Source organism: Girardinichthys multiradiatus, chromosome 21, assembly GCF_021462225.1.
Source record: "Girardinichthys multiradiatus isolate DD_20200921_A chromosome 21, DD_fGirMul_XY1, whole genome shotgun sequence".
Lineage (NCBI taxonomy): Eukaryota > Metazoa > Chordata > Actinopteri > Cyprinodontiformes > Goodeidae > Girardinichthys > Girardinichthys multiradiatus.
In genome coordinates, this window is record NC_061813.1 from 34,204,050 (window position 1) to 34,222,512 (window position 18,463).

General features: G+C 43.1%; 1 protein-coding gene across 2 annotated transcripts; it reads left to right on the forward strand.

The window, feature by feature from the left end:
- Positions 1 to 1,941: 1,941 nt before the first annotated feature.
- Positions 1,942 to 18,221, forward strand: mbtps2 (membrane-bound transcription factor peptidase, site 2). Of its 2 annotated transcripts, none has more exons than XM_047350328.1 (11): positions 1,942 to 2,252; positions 4,503 to 4,651; positions 4,873 to 5,011; positions 5,917 to 6,020; positions 6,714 to 6,841; positions 10,339 to 10,457; positions 11,958 to 12,138; positions 13,401 to 13,507; positions 15,473 to 15,671; positions 15,962 to 16,037; positions 17,274 to 18,221. In XM_047350328.1, the coding sequence occupies exons 1-11, from the start codon at positions 2,250 to 2,252 to the stop codon at positions 17,494 to 17,496; spliced, it is 1,428 nt and encodes a 475-aa protein (XP_047206284.1). In that variant the 5' UTR covers positions 1,942 to 2,249; the 3' UTR covers positions 17,497 to 18,221. The 2 variants fall into 2 exon arrangements, with proteins under 2 accessions (XP_047206284.1, XP_047206283.1); XM_047350327.1 differs by having other exon boundaries at positions 1,942 to 2,244.
- The last annotated feature ends 242 nt before the right edge of the window (positions 18,222 to 18,463 follow it).

Genomic DNA, 18,463 nt, shown 5'->3' on the forward strand with positions numbered 1-18,463 from the left:
AAAAAAACAAGCAACTGATACCTTCACAGAAGAACTGGATTTATAGTGACATTAAATTACACACAGTGGATTACGTTGATGGTACTCGTACTCGTACTCGTCGTCTTCCGCTTATCCGGGACCGGGTCGCGGGGGCAGCAGACTCAACAGAGACGCCCAGACGTCCCTCTCTCCAGACACCTCCTCCAGTTCCTCCAGGGGGAGCCCAATGCGTTCCCAGGCCAGCCGAGAGACATAGTCCCTCCAGCGTGTCCTGGGCCGTCCCCTGGGCCTCCTCCCGGTGGGACGTGCCTGGAACACCTCCCGAGGAAGGCTTCCAGGAGGCATCCGGTATAGATGCCCGAGCCACCTCAACTGGCTCCTCTCGATGTGGAGGAGCAGTGGCTCTACTCCGAGCCCCTCCTAGATGGCCGAGCTCCTCACCCTATCTCTAAGGGAGTGCCTGGCCACCCTACGGAGGAAGCTCATTTCAGCCGCTTGTATCCGTGATCTCGTTCTTTCGGTCATGACCCAAAGTTCATGGCCATAAGTGAGGGTAGGAACGTAGACCCACCGGTAAATTGAGAGCTTTGCTTTTCGGCTCAGCTCTCTCTTCACCACAACGGACCGGCACAGCGCCCCCATTACTGTGGCAGCCGCACCGATCCGTCTGTCGATCTCCCGCTCCATTCTTCCCTACCCCGAGATACTTAAACTCCTCCACTTGAGGCAGGAACTCCCCTCCAACCTGAAGAGGACAAGCCACCCTTTTCCGGTCGAGTACCATGGCCTCGGACTTGGAGGAGCTGATCCCCATCCCAGCTGCTTCACACTCGGCTGCGAACCACCACAGCGCATGCTGTAGGTCTTGGCTAGAGGGGGCCAGCAGGACCACGTCATCTGCAAAAAGAAGAGACAAAATCCACTGGTCCCCAAACCAGACCCCCTCCGGCCCTTGGCTGCGTCTAGAAATCCTGTCCATAAAAGTTATGAACAGGACCGGTGACAAAGAGCAGCCCTGCCGGAGTCCAACATGCACCGGGAACAGGTCCGACTTAGTGCCGGCAATGCGGACCAAACTCCTGCTCCGCTCGTACAGGGACCGGATGGCCCCTAGTAAAGGTCCCCCGATTCCATACTCCTGGAGCACCCCCCACAGGGCATCACAAGGGACACAGTTGAATGCCTTCTCCAGGTCCACAAAACACATGTGAACCGGTTGGGCAAACTCCCATGAACCCTCGAGCACCCTGTAGAGGGTATAGAGCTGGTCCAGTGTTCCACGGCCGGGACGAAAACCACACTGCTCCTCCTGAAGCTGAGGTTCGACTATCGGTCGGACTCTCCTCTCCAATACCCTGGCGTAGGCCTTACCAGGGAGGCTGAGGAGTGTGATCCCCCTGTAGTTGGAACACACCCTCCGGTCCCCCTTCTTATGAAGGGGGACCACCACCCCAGTCTGCCAGTCCAGAGGCGTTGATGGTATCAGATTAAAAGGGGTTGAAGAAATGATATGCACCATACATCATTTTACATTTGTTTTACAATTACGCTTTACGCTTTATGTGTTGGTCTATTACACTAGATTCCAATAAAACACAGAAATTGGTGGTTAAAATGTGACAACACCAGAACAAGTTTTAGTAGTTATACATAACAGATATATTATAAAGCAAAGAAAACAAATGAAGACAAAATTTTATAGAAAAGTAAAAAAGTAAGTCAGAGTTCCCACATTTTCTCCAAGTCATAATCCATCTGCCAGTGTAAAATCATATGTGAACAAAAATTAGAAATTTTACATTTGACTTTTTGTAACGAAAATCGACCTTTCGTGTTATACGTATTTTTTTCTATTAAAGCACACTTCATTTCTATTTTACCCTCAGCATCTTTCCATCTGAAATTAGCAGAAAAGTAAACCCAACGCTAGGTGGCGGTAGTCTGCTGTTCTTTTGCCACGGACGTAGCAGAAGAAGAGTAACCCGGTGGCTTGTGTCTCATATCCCCTGTAAACAAACTCAGTAGCGTCTGTTTAACGTTTAACAGAAAAATTCCGGCTTTCCTTCGCAGCTTTAAAGCCGCCTAACCGCGGCCTTGCTGTGTGCTAAACGGCGGGCGGAAGGAGCGATGGAGGAGCTGCAGCTCGGTTGGACGGCTTCGCGGAGAGTCCGCTGACAGAGCTGCACCATGATCCCTGTGTCCCTGCTGGTGTTCGTGATGGCAGGCTGGTGTGCCGTCTACCTGGCCGACACACTGCTCAGGGTGAGATGGTAACTTTATTTGTATTTAATTTAGCTACTTCTCGTGAAACACAATGACATATGTGATTTTTAAGAAAAGAAGTGGGGCTAGGTCGTGTTTAGCGGCCTCTGTTAGCTACGTACTACGTGAAGTTAGCATCCATAGTAAAGGTCTATTTCACTACCCTTTGGGACTATGAATATGGAAAGAAACTTGTGCCATCGTGAAACTGAATTTGAATTGCTCTGACTGAATTTGTGTAATTTGAAATTAAATGCATTGGTTTGAAAATCAATTTTACCAAACTGAAATTGAATTTAATGGTTTGAAACTGGATTCATTTGCTTTTAAAATGTATTTTGTTTTATTACAAATTCAGTTTGACTACTTTCAACTTTCAGGTCTGTAATTCAATTTCAGTTCCAAAATTCAGTTTTTTGTGTCACATCCAGGTCCTTGAGGATAGCCACAGATTAATCAAACACAGATTCATCGATTTACGTTTCACATCAGGTTAAACTTCCTTGAACTGGAGCAGTGCAGCTACATGAGCTTAGCGGATGTCAATCACCAAGTTAAATGAGCATCTATAAGAAACGTCATGTAAACAAATGATGGTCAAACAGTAAAACTTATGCTACCTGTAGCTGTTAGCTAAACATGCCAGATTAGCATAGTGCCGCCGGTGTTACGTCAGTCTGCGTTTCTCTTGCCTTTACCTCTGCGTAACTTCTGTTGCCTAGCAACCGTGTTAGCATGAAGGCAGAGCTGTGAAGCCGAACAAATGGAGCCTGAAGGTTAATAACGCTGTTTCTACTGTAAATAACTACACGGTTTTTATTTAACCCTTTACATATTACTGATGGCTTATAATCCTATTTTGTTTAAAATGTTATTGTTTTATTATCTTGTTCATTATCCAGCCATTTAAAATGTTGAACATATTTTTTGTGTTCATAGATTTAAAAAAAAATCTAACACTAGATAAAATACATTGATGACAAATACCATTTGTTTAATTTATTTGTAAAGCTTTCAACAACTTAAACTCTAACATATTAACTTTAGGAACAAAGTTTAAATCAGTTTATTTGCATATAAACCAAACATTAATATTAGATTTCATACTGAATTATATCTGTCTAACTTCCACCCATTGGGGAAACCCAGCGGGATTTTGAAAACATTGTGCCGGGAGTCAGCTGTTCTCTCGGGGTTCAGCTCACCTCAACCACCCGGTCAGCTGACAGCTGGCGAGGCGAGCAGCTGCTGGGGCAGCGGACGAACACATCGACGCATTTGTTCAATTAAGCGATATCTTGATAAACTGATCAAATATTTTAGGTTTACACAACTACATTCTCGTCTAAAAACATTGTAAAAGTTCAGTTGTTTCACAGAATGCGCAATATAATTTTATTCACAACTTTTCTCTCTCCGGCCTTTGCTACTTCCGTCTGAGCAATCTACTTCGACCCGCAATGAATCATGGGACACGCAGGATACACGGGAAAAGAAGGACGCATTTGTTGGAACCTTGGAGATTGGACAGCGTCTTCTCATCCAGGACGTTATTGGCCTACAAATGCGTCCTTCAAAGGATGCATTCCTGAATTTGGACACAGCAATAGTGAATGCCATCCATGAATCAGTAAATCTGTGTTTGATTAATCTGGCTTCAAGAACCCGGATGTGTGACACAAAAAACTGAATTTTGGAGCTTAAATTGAATTTCAGACCTGAAAGTGAAAGCAATCAAACTGAATTTTCAATACAAAGCAAAGCAATTTTCAAAGCAAACAAATTCAGTTTTAAACCATTATATCCAGTTTCAGTTTAGTGGAATTCATTTTCAAACCCACGCATTTAATTTCATATTACACAAATACAGATTCAGTCTGAGCAATTCAAATTCAGTTTCTGATGGCACAAGTTTCTTCCCATAAATTTACAAACTAAATATTTAGATTGTAAACTAAAATTTAATTTACAAGCTAAATATTTAGTTAGAAAACAAAATATTTAGCTTGTAAATTGAATATTTAGTTTGGAACTGAGACATTTATAAATGTATGAATGACATGGTGAAAACATGACCTTGAAAAATGAACCTCCATTTATTGTTTTCTTATGACAAACTAAATAACCCAAAATATTGCTGCCAGCGTTTGAATGTGTAACTTTGCAAAGGCACCGCATAGGTTTAATGTTTGGGGTTAGTGTATTTACCTGTCAATTAAAAAAAACAAAAAAACATGGGTTTTCCTACTTTCCTGCAGTCATCTGTCACACACCGGATCCGCTACGAGTCGTGGCTCGCCAGTCGAGGGCTGATGTTGTCTCCTTTCCATGTGAGATGGCAGACCACCATGTTCAACCGGCTGTTTGCTTACTGTGCCCGCATCAACCCTCGAGCCCTCTACCTGTGGTGAGGACCCCAGCGCCATCAACTTATTCTGAACATAGCAACTCGTGCTTCTTCTCTTAACTTTTATCCATTTAAGTATTTAAAAACGTGTTATCAGTTCAGTATAAAACTTTTTGTCTTCCTTATTTGCTTATTTTTCCGGCGGTCAGATACAAGCCTTCATCTCATTGCATTCCTAAATGGCCCCATGGACTAATTGATGTGAGTTGGGTGTTTCTCAGGTTCAACAGTGGTCTTGTGTTTGGGATCGCTGCCATGGTGGGATCAGTGGTGCTGCTGGTAAAGACGCTGCAGCAGACGTATGCTCAGATGACCACCGACAACCCTCGGATAGGGGGTCAGCAGAGTCTGCAGGTGGTGGTACGTCTATTTATGAGCTGTTAAAGTTAACTTCCAACCAGCATTGAGCAAGGAAAATATTAACCCTTTACAGCATGTAGTACTAATGTACTATATGTATGCACTAAATCAAAGTCTACCAGGGTTCTTTCCATTTGTTCATCCCTCTACCAGTCTGCTCAGCCATACTTACACCTATCCACACGTCCCTTCATCTGTCTCTCCATGTATCTATCCATCCATTCCTTCGCGTGTCCCTCTGTCTATCCATCCCTCCGTCTGGCCCACCACGCATGCATCCATCTATCCATTCACCTGCCTGTCTGTCCCTACCTCTGTTTTTCTGTCCATCTATCTGTCCAATTGTTTGGCTTTCTGTCCTCTCCTTTCATACTTCCTCTGTCTGGTTTTAAAATGTTTCAGATTTAAAGTCTGACCACTATAGAATTAATTGCCATTAATTCAAAGTAAACTTTAGTATTTATAGTTTAAAAAGGACAGAGAAATTTGAGAAGAAAAACTGTGTAAGAATCCTGATGTGTCGTCGGGTACAAGAAACTCATTTCCTGCTCAGTTTTTTTCCTTCCATCATCCACGATGTCAAACAGGCGTGCACTAATGTGAGCACCAGCTCCCTTCAGACCTGTGGCTTTGATTCATGGAAAGCTATTAGCAGAATCTTAATATCTGAGAATGAATCTCAGAGGAGAGAAAAGTCTTGGCTCAGACAGCCGGATAATAGAATGCAGTGAAACACTCGTTCAGCAGAAAATTTTGAAGGAACTGTTGGGAAAAGGCGGGCAGGAAGAAAAGACGTTAAATGTCTAGGAAAATATTTCAATAAATGTTGGTAAAGCTGATTATTCTCCTGAGGATGATGTGTTTTTCTGTGACTTTTTCCTTCTTTGGCCCTTCATGTGTTTCAGGTCCCGGGTGTGAACCTGCCCACCAGTCAGCTGGCCTACTTTTTCATCGCTCTGCTGCTCAGCGGAGTCATTCATGAGCTGGGGCACGCTGTGGCAGCACTCAGGTACTGAACGCTCACACCTCCAACACAGGGTTACTGTGACAACCAGCAGCCATCAGTTGTACTTGCTTCTGTCGAACATGTTGATATTTTGTCTTTAACCATCTGTCCTAGATGTTTCCATCAGATGTAGTTTGGTGCTTTCCGTGGAAATTGAATGTTTCTGCAGGGATTTGATGAGTTTTTCACAAACCCGTTGTAAAGCCTTCATTCTCCAGTATTATTGTCAGAGAGGAGTTAAACTGATCATTTGGCTTGTTTAAGCTCTGGAAATGAAGTTCAAAATGTTTCACAACACACATTTTTGATGTTATTTCTCTGATTAAAGACAACTGGCTCATAAATAATTCACGACGAGCAGAGTTCCCATTCAAGGCTTCAGAGATGCTTTTATTACCATCTGCAGTCATCCTTTATAATGAATATTCTCAGAGCGTCGTCATCAAACGAGATTTACAATTGAACAAATATCCAGTGTGAGAAGATGAGAACGATAAATGTGTCTGCGGATATTTCAGGACAGTGTGTTACCTTGTGTCGTAAAATATGAACGATTTTATTAGTTGAAATTTCTTCTTTTAAAGAAGGAATTTAACTGAAAGGCTTATTATAAATACCTGACTTAGTCGTGTTTTTGTGTTCAACATGTTGTATCCGTTTCTATCTTGTCTTTGTGTTTAATGTTTCCTCCTGCAGGGAGTCTGTGAGAGTGAACGGGTTTGGCGTGTTTGTCTTCGTCATGTATCCCGGTGCTTTCGTGGACCTCTTCACCACGCACCTCAGCCTCATATCTCCTGCTCAGCAGCTCCGAATCTTCTGTGCAGGTAACAGAGTTCATCTTCTCATCAGTGGCGCCACCGAGGTACCAGTTTCATTTGGTTATTTATTTTTATTTAAGTTCATTATATTTGTTCAGTGTAATTGTATTCCTTACATGTTATTTGTTATTTATGTTATTACATGTTTCATTTTTTTTAGAATAAAAAATAACAAAATTTTAAAGCATTTAAATTCTTTTAATTTAATTATGTTTAATATTAATTTTATTTACCCTGCCTACCCACCCACTCCGCAGCTCTCCTTATCTGGTGCACTTTCTCGGAGCGCCCCCTGCTGTCACAACTCTGTACAGCAGCCCTCTGCTTGTTTTCCAGCTAATGTAGTCACATCTATTAATCAGTTATTTGAAGCACTTTGTTTTGGCTCTGAAGGTCAATCAGATTATTTCTGAGCAGCCGACAGATGCATCACATCGAATCTTTTCGGTGTCAATTAGGATAAAAGCAGCTTGATGAATTGATTGGCGGAGAAAAGCCATTAGCCACGCATGAACGGGACTGATTCACACCGACTCGAGTGAGTCTGTGGGAGCTGATGAAAGTGAGTAATTTGACTGCAGTTTTACAGAGAAAAACAGGTGAGTCTGCAGTTCAAAGAATGCTTAGTCTGTGCAAATTACTGCAAACTTGGTCAAATTTGCTTTGTTCTGACAGGTTATCCAGGAATTACCCAACAGAGACAAGGAGATAACATTTAAACTCCGAACTCTGCTGCTGAGGGTTAAATCAACAGTAAACATAAACAGTGCTACCATAACCTTTATAAACCCCTTAGATCTACAGTACCTCGAAAAAATCTTCATATCCCTTCATTATTTTCACGTTTTTGTCATATTCCAATTACAAACATTAACATGTCTTTGGAATTTTATGTGAAGGAGCAATACAAGGTAGCTCATATTTGTGAAGGGGAAGGAAAATGTAATATTTTTCATGCATCTGTTCTTTGAAGACCTCAGAGGTTTATTCATTAGTGAACAAACTGCATCATGAAGACCAAGGAACACAGCAGGTCAGGGAAGAAAGTTGTGAAGAAGTATAAAGCAGAGTTCGGTTATAAAGCAACCTGAACATGGAAAAATGGCTGTTCACCTAAACTGGGAGCCAAGAAGAGCATTAATCAGAGAAGCAACCAAGAGGCCGGGATAATCCTGGAAGAAAACCTGTTAAAAACTGCAAAAGACTTGAGACTGGAGGAGAGGTTTGTCATCTAGTGGCAAAAATAGTCCTGAACATTCAATGAAGGCTACAGTGGAATGGTTTAGATCAAATTTACTCTGTTGGAATGGCCTAGTCAAAGGCCAGACCTAAATCTAGTTGAGAATCTTTGGCAAGACTAGAAAACTGATGTTCATGGAGGCTTTTCTTCCAGACTGAGTTCGAATGGGTGAACATTTCAGTCTCAACAAAAATGTTAAAAGGTTGTGAATACTTGAAAAAATGACTAAAGAACAAAAGATGTATAAGAGGGAATACGACTTTAAAACTTGTTTTTTGGATAAACTGTCCTGTAAAACCCTTAAAAATGACCAAAACATTATATCCAGGTGTTTAACACCGAGTAATCCTTCCGACCATTTGATGTTTTTTCTCACCTCTGGGAAATCTGCATGATTTTTCTGCAAGCATGGGAACCCTGCAGGTGCACTTCTTAGCCTCCAGAGGGCAGACAAGAGCCTGTCTGATTATTTATCTGTGTGTGACCAACATGTGGCTCTTCTGACGAGAGGATAACAGACACCAGACCGAGACGTGTGGACACCGGAGCGAGGAGGGTACTATTCCCATCAGGGGGGGGTGGTGACATAACAGCCTGAAGTGTTTGTTTGCATCTCTGCGTGAGATTGGCCTTTACATCAGGGGGCTTCACATCAAATACATTATTTACTCCTGCAGACAAAGTTTAATGGCTTGTTTACGCTGTGCAACACTATCAGATTATGCATGCACGTAGATCTGAAATTAACAGTGTGTTTCTTTCATCTTATTATGATGAAGCACTTAACTGTAGCCCGCATTTTCCTGGTATTAGAGTAATTTCCTTTTTCCCAGGATTTTCCTTTAAAATATAAATATATATATATAAGTCGGGCCTCGAACTCATCAGACCCTGAGACATTTTCCCTTGTTGTTCCAAGTCTTGCATAATTAAGTTGGTACTGAAGGCTATTTATAGCGAGCAGCGGTTTCTGTTCGGCCTCCACATCCAACAGTTAGAATACGCAGAGAACATTCAGGAGGGAGGATCTGGCTGCTACGCCGTTGTTTTAGTTCCTGCAGTAAACTTGCTGTATTTTTCCTGAATAATGAGGAGAGACTCTGATTCATGTGATGTGCTCTAGAGCTTCTTGTCTGTAAAGCAGGAGGATGTTTATATGTGCTGGTTTTCTTTCATTTCTCAGGGCACAAACTGAATATTTTGGAGTTTTTCAAATAATTGAAAGCATTTCAAATGTTTTTATTTCAACGTAAATACAGGAAACGGTGAGTTAAGTGTTCTTTGTGCTCCTTCTTTTATTGTTCTTGGTTGTTCTGGGAAGGCAGCTATTAACACAACAAAACTGACCACTAATCAGTAGAGATGCATTAGTCAGTCAGCCAGAGACTGGAATCTGCCAGTTTTTCATTTATCAGCTCTGATCTTTGTGGACGAGTTCAAGTATCTTGGGATCTTTGTTCATGAGTGGGAGGGGAGAATGGAGCTGGAGATCGACAGACGGATCTTTGCGGCTGCCGCAGTAACGAGGACGCTGTGCCGGTCCGTTGTGGTGAAGAAACCAACTGGTAACCCGAGACCTGAGCCGGGTTAGGGTTAGGGTTAGGGGATGAGCTTTGGGTCATGACCGAAAGGACGAGATCCCGGATCAAAGCAGCTGAAATGATCTTCTTCCACAGGGTGTCCAGGCATGCTTAGAGATAGGGTGAGGAGCTCGGAGTAGAGCCGCTGCTCCTCCACATCGAGAGGAGTCAGCTGAGATGGCTCGAGCATTTGTATTGGATGCCTCCCTCCGGAAGGAGGCCCCGGGGGACCCAGGACACACTAGAGAGACTGTGTCTCTCGGCTGGCCTGGGATCGCCACAGGCTTCTCCCAGAGGAGCTGGAGAAGGTGTCTGGGGAGAGTGAAGTCTGGGCGTCTCTGCTTAGACTGCTGGCCCTGCGACCCGGTCCTGGATAAGCAGAAGATGAGTGCCAGTAAAAAAATCTGATTTTTGAAGGAAATACGGTTTGATTGATAAATCTTATTTGCTTTTATTTTCTGTTCAATTAAATATTTCAACCTCTGTCTAGGAAGTGATCGGTGCAAGTAAATTCATGTTTTTTCCTTCTTTTTAATAAGAGGTTGTTGTAATCAATTAAGATATCCACTGTACTGAATGAAAGACTGATCTTGCAGCAAATATTTATTTAAAGCATATATTTCTTTTAAAACTGAAAATAACCTCAAGGGTTTAAACATCATCCTGTTTTTATCTGTCTCCAGGAGTTTGGCACAACTTTGTTCTGTGTGTGGCAGCGCTCGGCCTCCTCTTCCTGCTGCCGGTCCTCCTGTTCCCCGCGTACACCACCGGAGGCGGAGCTCTGGTTACCGAGGTTGTTCAGGTGAGTCCCGCAGGTTTCTCTCAAAATAACCTCTCTCTTTGGTTTAGGTAAGCGAAGTAATACCACTGCTGTCACGCCGTTTGTGAGCTTACATTAGAAAATGGGGAACAGCTAGCAAATATCTGTCAGTGAATGTGGCTTGTTGTCATTGGCCTTATTTAAACAGTTCACTCTAAGTAACTGATCGTCTCACATGGTCATCTTTCCATTCATGTTTTCCTACATGCTTGACTCCCAGTGTTGTAGAAGAGTAGTCAGTGGGTTATAGGCAGCGTACCCCCAGGACTCAACCATTCCCACATAATAGCGATGTACGGTGCGTCTTAAACGGGCGACGGTGGTAGACGTTTGTTTTCTAACCAGTGGGTTGCCGGTTCGCACCCACGCTCTACCTGTCTCAGTCTTTGTGTCCTTGGGCAAGACTCTTCACCCACCTTGGCTGGTGATGGTGGTCAGAGGGCACTGTGATGCTGATTGTATGGCAGCCTCACTTCTGTCAGTGTGCACCAGGGCAGCTGTGGCTACAATGTAGCCACACACTGACTGGGGACTTGATAAAGCACTATACAAGAGTAGGCCATTTACCATTTTCATACCTCTCTTCACTTTTCCACATTTTGTCTCCTTCCAACCTCAAACTTGGGCATTTTATGTAATGGACCATCGTAAAGTTGTGGATAATGAAGAAGTGGAGGTGGTGGAGGAGTATAAATACCTCGGTGTTCACCTGGACAACAGACTAGAGTGGAGATGCAACTGTGAAGCCATCTACAAGAAGGGACAGAGCAGACTGTACTTCTTGAGGAAGCTTAGGTCCTTTGGTGTTTGCAGCAAGATGCTGCATATCTTCTATAAGTCGGTTGTGGAAAGTGTGATCTCTTCTGCCATCATCTGCTGGGGAAGCAGCATCAGAACCAGGGACTTAAAAAAGCTCAACAAGCTGATAAAAAAGGCTGGCTCTGTTCTGGGGACTCCTCAATGTAAACAGTTTTACACTTGACTGTGTCTGTGAAAGGAATGAGTTTTATACTCTACTTTCTACTATTAAATAAACAATTGTGCAACAACACAAACTTCCTTCCCCAAAGTGGTGCAGATATTAGCATTTTTCTGCTTGCGTTGCATCACTTGGCTGCAGAATCACCGTGAGCAGCATTGAGCCCCTCTTGAACGGTTGTTTCCTTTCAACATCATGTTTAACGGTATTGCAGCCTGCAGATAACTCAGAGTTTTATGTTTGTGTGACAATAAGAGGCTACCTGTTGAGCAGTGGAAAATTATGGCAAGGCTCTGCTGTGTTTTGCTCTGGCAGTTAAATCAGGAAGCTGCCTGCTGAAATGGTTCTGCTCATCTGCTGCAGTTTGGAAATGTATTGGTCAGAGTTGGCCTCCTTCCAGAGTTTCCTAACAACTGAAACTTGCAGGACAGAGTCCAACAAAGATCTCTTGTGACATTTATTCCCATTTGAACCATGTTGTTGTTTTATTTATTTTTTTTCAGGGCTCTGCAGCTGACGGACCCAGGGGTCTGTCAGTCGGGGACATCGTGACGGGGCTGGAGGACTGTCCTGTTCGGGGAGTGGAGGACTGGACCAGCTGCCTGTCTCACCTCACCCACACACCACAGACAGGATACTGCGTCCCGGTCACCAGCCTGCAGCCCAGCTGGGCTCACGGCAGACGTAAGTGACAGCTCTGTCGTTAAAAAAATAAAACATTACGACCTTATAATGCCTTTCAAAAGTATTCACACGTTTTGTCTCGTTACACACATACCTCAGTGTGTTTTATTGGGAATTAATGTGACTGGCCAACACAGAGCAGCAAATGTTAATTAAATTCCCCACAGGTGGACCCTGTTTACTAATTAGGTGACTTCTTAAAGCCGGCTTTTCTTTAAGGGTGCCAGAGTAAACGGGGCTAAACGCAAATGCATGCCACACTTTTCAAATTTTATTTTGGAAAAAAAAATTTGAAAACCTCGCCATTTTACTTCCACTTCCCAATTACGCACAGCTTTGTGTTTGTCTGACACATGGGGTCACGTGGGTGCAAGTCAGGGGATTGTATCACACCTTTCAGTCTGCATTATTCTTGTTCTCATGCTAAAATCAAGATTTCTGATTCCCTGGTTATGATCCTAATGAGGAAAACAGCTAAGCACCAGAAGAACAGCTCTGATTTGTAGGATTCCCCCACTGTCTTCTGGACACAGACTTGGCAACATCTTACGCCAGACGCCATTACTGGTGCAACTGGGATTCGAACCCCGACCATCCGTATCAAGGACGTGAACTTATTCATTCATTCCTCTGTTTTCTGTTTATCCGTCCATCTGTTGTGGCATCTGTTCATATCTGTATTTTTATCCATTCATCTGTTTTCTCTGTTCTACTCATCAATCCACCCATTTGTCCAACCCTCCACCTATCTGGTTGTCCAACTGCCACTTTGTCCATTCATCCATTTATTCATTTTCTCTGTTTGTCTGTCCATACATCTTTTTGTGCATCCATCCATCCGTTTCCGTGTCGTGGAATTGGTGAAAACCAACACGGGTGGGAAAACATATGGCAGTCCTGAAGATTCAAAAATATAGTCATTGCCACAGAAGTCAGACCGTCGTTTAGACAGTCAACAGCTAGGCTGGATTCAACTAGACAATAACTAGAGAAAAACAATCTACCTGTTGCTGCAACCTCAGGAATATAAGGGCGAGCTGCAGGAGCATGACTAGGAGCCATCGCTGTGTGCAAAAAAAACATTCATACCTTCCTGCAGCATTTCTCCACAACTGGCATCAAAGTTGAAATGCAGTCACATGATGAAGTTTGATTCATTTTTATCAGGATTCATTTTATTTATGTATATGAATGCAAGGTCTGGATCAGAAGGTTTGTTTTGTTCGGGTCAGTCGGTGCTAAATATTTCTTGCTTCTTGTAGCGTTCAAGCGTCTGGATGGAACGATGGACTGCTGCAGCAACAACAGCCTGACAGACCTCTGCTTCTCCTACATCAAACCACAGGGCAGGAACAGCAGGGAGAGAGAGGTGACACACACACACACACACACACACAGAGTCAGGCTTTCCTGGCAGATTCATCATGTGACCAGGAAAATTTAGATTGCTTCCTTAAATCAGTGCTGTGTGGAATGAAAGAGTCTAATTTTACAATGCTGTGCAAAAAACCAGAACAGGTTTCTTCAGAGTTCTCTCTACGTGTTCCATCATCAGAGCAGGAGACTCTGTTCTTGGTTCTTTGTAGCTGCGTTCACAATCAAAAAGGCCTGGATCTATTTCCTTTGGCGTCTGAGCTCTGGATGCGTGACGTTTTTTTACTTGCTTCCTGTTATTTACTGACCGACTCTAGGCTGATAATCATAATGATCTACATGATGAAGGCGTCATGTCCACATCTTTCCAGTCTTCCTTCCCAGTCCTGGAGCGTGTGGAAAAACATGTGATTTGCTTTAAGTGTTTTACTGGTCTGGATGAAATCCTTTCAATCTCCAGACACCCCTCACAAAAACCTTCCTTCCTGATGTTCAACTTACTCCTGTATTTCACATTTAATATTTTATTCAAACATTTTATCATCACCATGATGTCCATTTTTGGTTCAACTGCTACATTAATCTTCAGGTTAAACATCCTGTACCAGTAGAACAGTTTTTCAGAATTAGTTTAGTTATTTTTGTGTTCTTAAGCGTTGCATCCTTCCTTTCCCAGTACATTTAGGTTTTAACCTTTGGACAAGCTTGGACATCAACAGCTGCAAACATCGGCTGAAAAATTCAAAAGACGAGAAAAGTCTGGATTTTAGATTTGATCTAAACTGCCAACGTCTGCAGCAGACGTTCCTTGAAGATGATGTGACTAACTTCACAGCTATTAGCCTGGTGCTGCTAAACCTGCATTTTAAGCACTCTATATGCTCACACTGTCTTGCCAAAGTAATACACAGATTTCAGATGTTTTTACAAATAAAATTTAACAGTGTTGCATGTATTTATATTCCGCCGCCCTGAGTCAGGGTTCTGTAGAAGCATCTTCAGCTGCAGGGGTGTTGGGATAAATCTCTACCAGCTTTGCACACCTAGAGGCCGATCTTCCCTTCTCCTGTTTTGGTCCTTTCACCTTTGCAAAATAGCTCCTGCTTAGTCAGTTTAGATGGAGACAGTCTGTGAAGATCAACTTTCAAGTCTCAGTCGCAACTTCTTAACGTTCGAGTCTGGACTTTGATTAGAATATTCTAACACACTAAAATGATCCGATGTTAACCGTTCCCTTGTAGCTCCGCCTGTATGTTTAGAGTTGTTGTCCTGCTGGAAGCTGAACCTCCTGCCCAGCTTTAAGTCTCCTGCACCATCGAACAGGATGAGTTTAGCTCCATGCATCTTCTAATCACGTCTGAGCAGCTTCCCCGTCACTGCTGAAGAAAAGCACCCACACAGCGTGATCCCTTTGTCATGCCTGACAGCTAAAAGGTGTAATTTTTGTGGAGATTATGATTAATAGCTGTCCTATCAACGGAGATTAAATTACACACACGACGGCTATCGGTAAAGGCTGCTGAATACAAAGGTTTGCCACATTTTTGGGTTTTTGTCCGTTTCCCAATGAATCACATTGAAGTTTGTTGCTGTAATGATACAAAATGTGCACATGTTCTTCTCTTGGCCTTTAGTTTGGAGTAAAGAGGAACTTGGAGTTCTTCCTGGTGGGAGGAGGTTCATAATGTAAGGTTAAATGAAAGGAGGTATTCATAAACCTTCCTTTTAGGTCTGTAATGCTGATGTAACCTGTGACTCAGGGAATGAACAAAATGCTTCTCTGATGACCAAACATCTGATGCCAGAGGTTTTGATGCTGGAGCTAAAGAGTGAAAGAAAGGGAGAAGACATCGTGTCCCGACTAGCTGCTGATAAGACAAAGCTGTTTTCAGATTTTAAAATGCGTCATTAAAGATTGTTTAAACCAAAGGGAGAAATAAACGAGCCTCGTTTCCTGCAGTTTGCCTGTATGCCGGTGAGGAAGATGGTGACGGGCACGGCGACGTGTCGCTCCGACGCCGACTGCGCCACGCACACCGCCGCCGCCAGCGTGTGCGTCACCCCGTCCCTGGAGAACCAGACCCGCTTCATCCGCGTCACGCATCTTCCCAGCCCAAACATGCTCTTTGTGGGCTACCCGCCACACCTGCAGTACGCTGGTACGTACAGCGCCGTTACCTCTCTGCTTCACTTTAGGCTTAAATCAAACTACTTTATACAAAACGATGAGCTTCAGAGGTTAAAGTTGAAAAATGTTTCTATTTGGTCTGTAAAGTCTGGGATTTGCACCCTTTGCAACATTTACAATGGTCTGTAAACAGTATTTTCCAGGTAATTATTGCTGACTGGGCTCTGTAGGTGTCGAGCTGACTCCTGTAATGAGCAAGAGGAGAATTGCAACAGATTCATGAAATTGCGACCTCTCTGCTTCCTGTTTTGTCTTCTTCAGTGGGTCTGACCAACTTCGTGCCCCGCTTTGGGTTTCTCCACCGGGACCTGCCCATCTTCTTGGAGACCTTCCTAAAGTATCCTTTTTTATTGACAGTTATTATAGTGTTGAAAACATGTAAACGCTCCCGTTTGAAGCATCTGCTCACCACAGTTTAAAGATAAGGAGCACATTACAGACAGATGAAAGGCTTTAGGTCGCTCCTGTTCTGCGGATCAGCACTTTTAAAACCAATTTATCAGCATTTCTTTTAATGCTGCAGTTCAGATCTGCTGACTGGACCGTTGTGTTTTAGACTGAATGTGGTGTCACTTCAGATCAGAAGAAGCACAAGTCAGAAAGATAAAATGCACAAACAGAGCGGTGTAAAGATCAAGTGTTCAGCAGCATTGGCCTGTAAAGAAGGCTGAATTTAACATGAGTGTATTGCTGCCTGGACAGGTGGAAAAGTCTCCAGGTTTGGAAAAATATGGAGAAAGAAACTAAAGAATGTGGGGAAAAAATGTGAATTTTCACAATTTTTAGTTGTGATCCCATTGGTCTAAAAGGTGCATCTGTTCATCCAGCCACTCAGGGCTTCGGTTTAATCAGGATTTTCTGACTTTTTTTTTTTTTTTTTTTTTGAATCTGCACAGGGTCAAATTTAATCTGAATATTTGGATAAATGTTCCTTAGTGAATTGTATCTCGAACACAGGCCTTTTGGAGCCATCAACAAGCTTCTGGCATCATTCTGGGTGGATATATGACCGTTCTTCTTGATAGAACTGGTGAAGTCCATTTTATGCGGTCGGTTTCCTAAAAAGGACCCGGCATTAAATAAATAGTCTGCAAATCTTCAGTAGGGTTGAGTATAAAGCGGTTTAGTAGCTTGATGCTAGTCTGCTTCATCCATTCCAGCAGTTTTTATGTCTGGGATCATTTTTATGAAGGATCGCCCACCTGTGTCCAAGTTTCAACCATTTATCTGTTGATTTTAGGTGAAGTTTGAAGAATTTGGAGGTAGTTGTGACATGCACCAAACCTTCCCAGAGCATCTTCAGGTTTAAAAGCATCACCTGGACTTCTCCAAACTTTGCCGCGACAGTTTGGGCCATAAGGTCGGAAATTGCATACAGTTGGATTTTTAAGCAGAACAATAACAATGAACAAGGTTTATCTCTATACTCTGGTGTTTATGGCGATAAGGACAATAGTGAGGATAACTACTGTTTAAAAATCCATTGCTGATGAGAGCACATGTTGCTTTGCTTGAGCCTCTATATTTAAAGGACAGAAAACTCAGTGTTGTCCTGAGCCGCTCCGCCTCTCAGATACGTGGTGTCCCTCTCCGGCGCCTTAGCCGTGGTCAACTCCGTGCCCTGCTTCGCCCTGGATGGCCAATGGATGCTCAACGCCCTGCTGGAGGCCACGCTGGTCGCCGTGGTAACGGACCGCCAGAAGCGCGAGCTGATCGGCTTCTTCCTCCTGCTGGCGGGCAGCGCCCTGCTGGCAGCCAATGTGGCGCTCGGCCTGTGGATGGTGACGGCGCGGTAGCGGCAGAAACCAGAGGAATGTAATGGTAGGACGTCCGGCGTCTCACTGAAGACCAGTAAACTGTGAACCTGCAGGAACCAGGCTGCAACACCAAAGCAGCGCTGCTACTTTGTGCCGACTGTTTCTTTTTTTGTTTTTTCCTCAGCCTTTTATCTGCTACAACCAATGAGGACAGTTTCTCCTGCCTCGCTGCCGCCATATGTACGAAAGCACACACAACATGAAGAATGCACTTCCTGTAACGTACTGTTCCAAGTGGCCGTTTACAAAAACATATTTGTTTTAAAAATTTCAAATGTGTGAGGTGTTTGAATTTGGATAAAAACCGAAGAATAATGTTGTTCTATAATGTTTTAAGAGCTTCTGTTTCAGTGAATGCATGGCAGTATCATGGTCTACAATATCACTGGTGGAGAAATTGCACTACCTATTATTATTATTATTATTATTATTAGAATCCCTATGAAAACATTTGGGTACTACAATTATCTGAGTGGACCTGTGTCTACCTCAGGATGTAAACCAGAGGACTGTACAGATTTATTGGGTCGAATCAAGTGTCTTTATCTCCTTCAGGCATTAATGCAGGAAAAAAAGCCTTCTGTGTTCACTGTGTTCTGACCTTTCCTGAAGTTTCCTTCTGACCTCTCACTGTTTGCAGTCTGGTTGTAAAAGTTCATTGTGTCAAAAATGTGGAGTAAAACATTTATTATTTTTTTTTTTTATTTGCTGTTTTTCAGTCTTGTTAATGTGACACATTTGACTCTTAAGGACATGTAAAATACAGAAATGGGGAAATGAAGTGTACAACAGCACCGCAGATATTATTGGACAAAAACAAGACATTTTTGTCAGTGGGAGCGGGAGAGTGCAGCTGATCAAATGCATAGATTCACCTTTAACAGATGTAAACTTTTAGCTCCATACTCTAGAAAAGGAAATCTACACACCCTCAGTAAAAGCAGGT

What these genes read in the sequence shown, in the direction of transcription:
- mbtps2 (XM_047350327.1), top strand. Translation starts at nt 2,170, where the DNA reads ATGATCCCTGTGTCCCTGCTGGTGTTCGTGATGGCAGGCTGGTGTGCC. An exon ending in TGGCCGACACACTGCTCAGG is followed by an intron (nt 2,245 to 4,502) that starts GTGAGATGGTAA and finishes ACTTTCCTGCAG; the next exon opens with TCATCTGTCACACACCGGAT. An exon ending in CCTCGAGCCCTCTACCTGTG is followed by an intron (nt 4,652 to 4,872) that starts GTGAGGACCCCA and finishes GGTGTTTCTCAG; the next exon opens with GTTCAACAGTGGTCTTGTGT.